This window comes from Diorhabda sublineata, chromosome 5 (assembly GCF_026230105.1).
Source record: "Diorhabda sublineata isolate icDioSubl1.1 chromosome 5, icDioSubl1.1, whole genome shotgun sequence".
Taxonomy (NCBI): Eukaryota; Metazoa; Arthropoda; class Insecta; order Coleoptera; family Chrysomelidae; genus Diorhabda; species Diorhabda sublineata.
Window position 1 is genome coordinate 26,976,139 of NC_079478.1, and position 2,876 is coordinate 26,979,014.

The window sequence follows — 2,876 nt, forward strand, 5'->3', positions numbered from 1 at the left end:
CACTTTTCTCAAGTTATTTGAAAACTATGCGTATAGTTCATATTTGTTCTCAAACTCAGTGGATAATATTTAAAAACCAAAAATTCAAATTGCTGTAATAATCTTCAGAATAATAAAACATTTATATGAAATCATTTAGGATAAATGAAGGAGTAGAAAGTGTTTTGAAAATAGTTTATTATCTCATTAATAAATAACAATAAATTAAGTCTAGCCCAGAAAACTGAGCAAATGGTAAAAAGTCTTTGTCTGTCGATGTCCATTAAATTAAATAAATTACATGAAAAAATTGTATCGTTTTAGTTGACTAAGTCTAAGTTCGCTGAGTTTTGGCAGGTACTAGAACCATTTCAAGGTTCCTACGCTTTTTGAACTTGTGGATGTCCCCTGTAAGCCAAAGATTGTGCATCTAGAGATCTACCCCATCCTCCGGAGCCTCCACTGTATCCACCACCGACGTCTCCTCCATAACCGCCTCCATGACCAGAACCAGCATAGGCAGTTTCATGAGTGGCAATGTGGGATGATGAATGGGATGCATGTGGTACAACTTCATAAGTAACATGTTTGCCATTACCACCACTGTTTGCTAGGAGTTTCTTCAGACCAATAATAGCTGAGAGAACCAAGGCAATTTTTCCGATAATAAGAGCTTTACCAGCGATTAAAGCAATAGCAGCAAGAGCAAGCTTTCCAAGGATAGCGGCTTTAAGGGCAACTAATCCAAGTAAGGCTCCTATTTGCCCTTTTCCTTTCTTACCACCACCTCCTTTCTTTTTTCTTGATTCACTAGCACCTTCAATTAAATTCTCTTCTTCCTCCAAAGATTCGGCATATTCGTTGAGAGAACGGGCTGTTGATTGCACTGCATTGACAACTTCACTACCTTTCAAGTCAATTTTTAATGTGTGGGAACCCAAAAATGAAGTTACCCTGTTGAATAAGACAGATTCTATAGTGTCGTCACTGCTGATAGCACGAGGAGCACCATCTTGTTCACCACCGGGAGTTTTGACGAACTGAACACCATCCATCACTGTAATTGTGTCCCTGTTTCCGAGCATCTTGTCCACAAAATTGAAAACTTTGTATTTGAAACAGGAAATTGAATCTTTTTTGAGACAGTCGTTATAAACGGCGTCCAAAAGGTCGTGTTCGGTTTGAACTGAATTACCGCGCGCTTCATCGTGTGTGGGTAACGCACTAGTAAACGCGACGATACACAAAAACAAAGCGGCCAACTTAAAATATGCCATGTTGTTTGAGATGAACAAACTGATCGTGTTATGATGAACCGTAGTCAGTGTATGGATATATATCAGTCGGCCCCTTCCCCTCCGATCGTCGTTTTGGGTCCAGAGGACCCGCGGGGCGCTGTCATGGACCGCTTTCTCAGACTTAGCGTCTAACCTAGTTTTGGACGTCGTCCCCAAAAGGTGAATATGTGTGCGATATGCAGCCGCAAGCCCACGGATGCGTTAACTAGGTATTCGTAAAATCTACGTGGGTGTGCAACATTTACTTCACTTACGTATCGCAATGTCACGGTCTAGGCTACAATACCCGGAGGTTATATTTCAACTGACTTATTTACTCGTTGCATCTAATGAAAGCGAAATTAATCCAATATTCAAGTAAATACAGGATGTACACACAAAATATAATGTTATATTATGGGTTGTACTACGTTTTTACTGATATGCACAGTTGAAAATCTTATATTAAATCTTAATGGAATATAATATCATTTAGATATTTATTTATTCAATTGCCAAATTAGATACGCTACAGAAAAAATAGATCGCATCGAAGAAATCTATTAATAACAAGCCGAGTTATCGAAATGATCTTTATTCAAAATGGATATAGTAGGAATGGAAATAAAAAGGAATATATTTTTGGAATAAGTATATCATCAAGCCACTTTATTGGCAATTTAATTGCAAAATAGGGTGAACTATATCCAACCATATTTAAGTAAACTTGTGGCTTACATTACAACTATTGGGAATTCTGAATGATCGTTTTCAAAAGATTTAGATTTTAAGTTGTATTAAAATGTTTAAGTAAGTAAGCAGACATTTAAACTCGATTGAAAACTGTTATTGTTTAGGTATATTTTATTAAGACGATGGAACATGGTGTAAGAAGAAATAATAAATAGATAACTAAAAACATATATATAATAGAATGTTTAGCCTTATATATATATATATATATATATATATATATATATATATATATATATATATATATATATATATATATATATATATATATATATATATATACATATATGAGGCTAAACATTCTATTTAGAATTGTAGCTGCTTAGATTTAGCTGTTTTGACCCTGTATGTTTGTGCCCATTCAGCCCACATTTTATCACTAGTTAATTATAGCTTGAAACATATTTTTAGAGCATCGACCATTGTTCTCCATTTATTTTTGTCCTGCATCTATTTGTTCCAATCACGCACTCCTAGACTTTACATAACTTGTACAATCTCCTCTTCCCATCTATTTTTTGGCCTTCCTGGTAATCTTTCCTCGTGCTGTCTTCACTCTGTAATCTTTCTTGTAACCAGACGATTTTCCATTCTTTCAATGTATCCGTACCATTATATTCTTTTTACTTCAATAGTATTCACTATATCATCATTTTCTAATATATTCTTATTGCAATAGTTCAAAAGTCTTCTCACTCATTATTGACAGCTTTCACGGCTCCATGGAGTTTCCTAATTTTTCCTTTCTCATTTATCTTTGGTTGTTCTTCATCCATATTTGTTAGGTTCGAGGTTTCCGTGGCGTGGGTAACTACTGGTATAATCGCAGTCTTGTAGACTCCTAAGTTGGTTGATCTGCTAATTATT

At 35.3% G+C, this 2,876-nt stretch overlaps 1 protein-coding gene across 1 annotated transcript; it reads right to left on the reverse strand.

Moving 5' to 3' along the window:
• Positions 1-254: 254 nt before the first annotated feature.
• Positions 255-1,270, reverse strand: LOC130444130 (uncharacterized). The gene has a single exon (XM_056779158.1). The coding sequence runs from the start codon at positions 1,254-1,256 to the stop codon at positions 360-362; it is 897 nt and encodes a 298-aa protein (XP_056635136.1). The 5' UTR covers positions 1,257-1,270; the 3' UTR covers positions 255-359.
• Positions 1,271-2,876: the final 1,606 nt, after the last annotated feature.

Coding starts and splice junctions, on each gene's coding strand:
- LOC130444130 (XM_056779158.1), bottom strand. CDS start 1,256: ATGGCATATTTTAAGTTGGCCGCTTTGTTTTTGTGTATCGTCGCGTTT.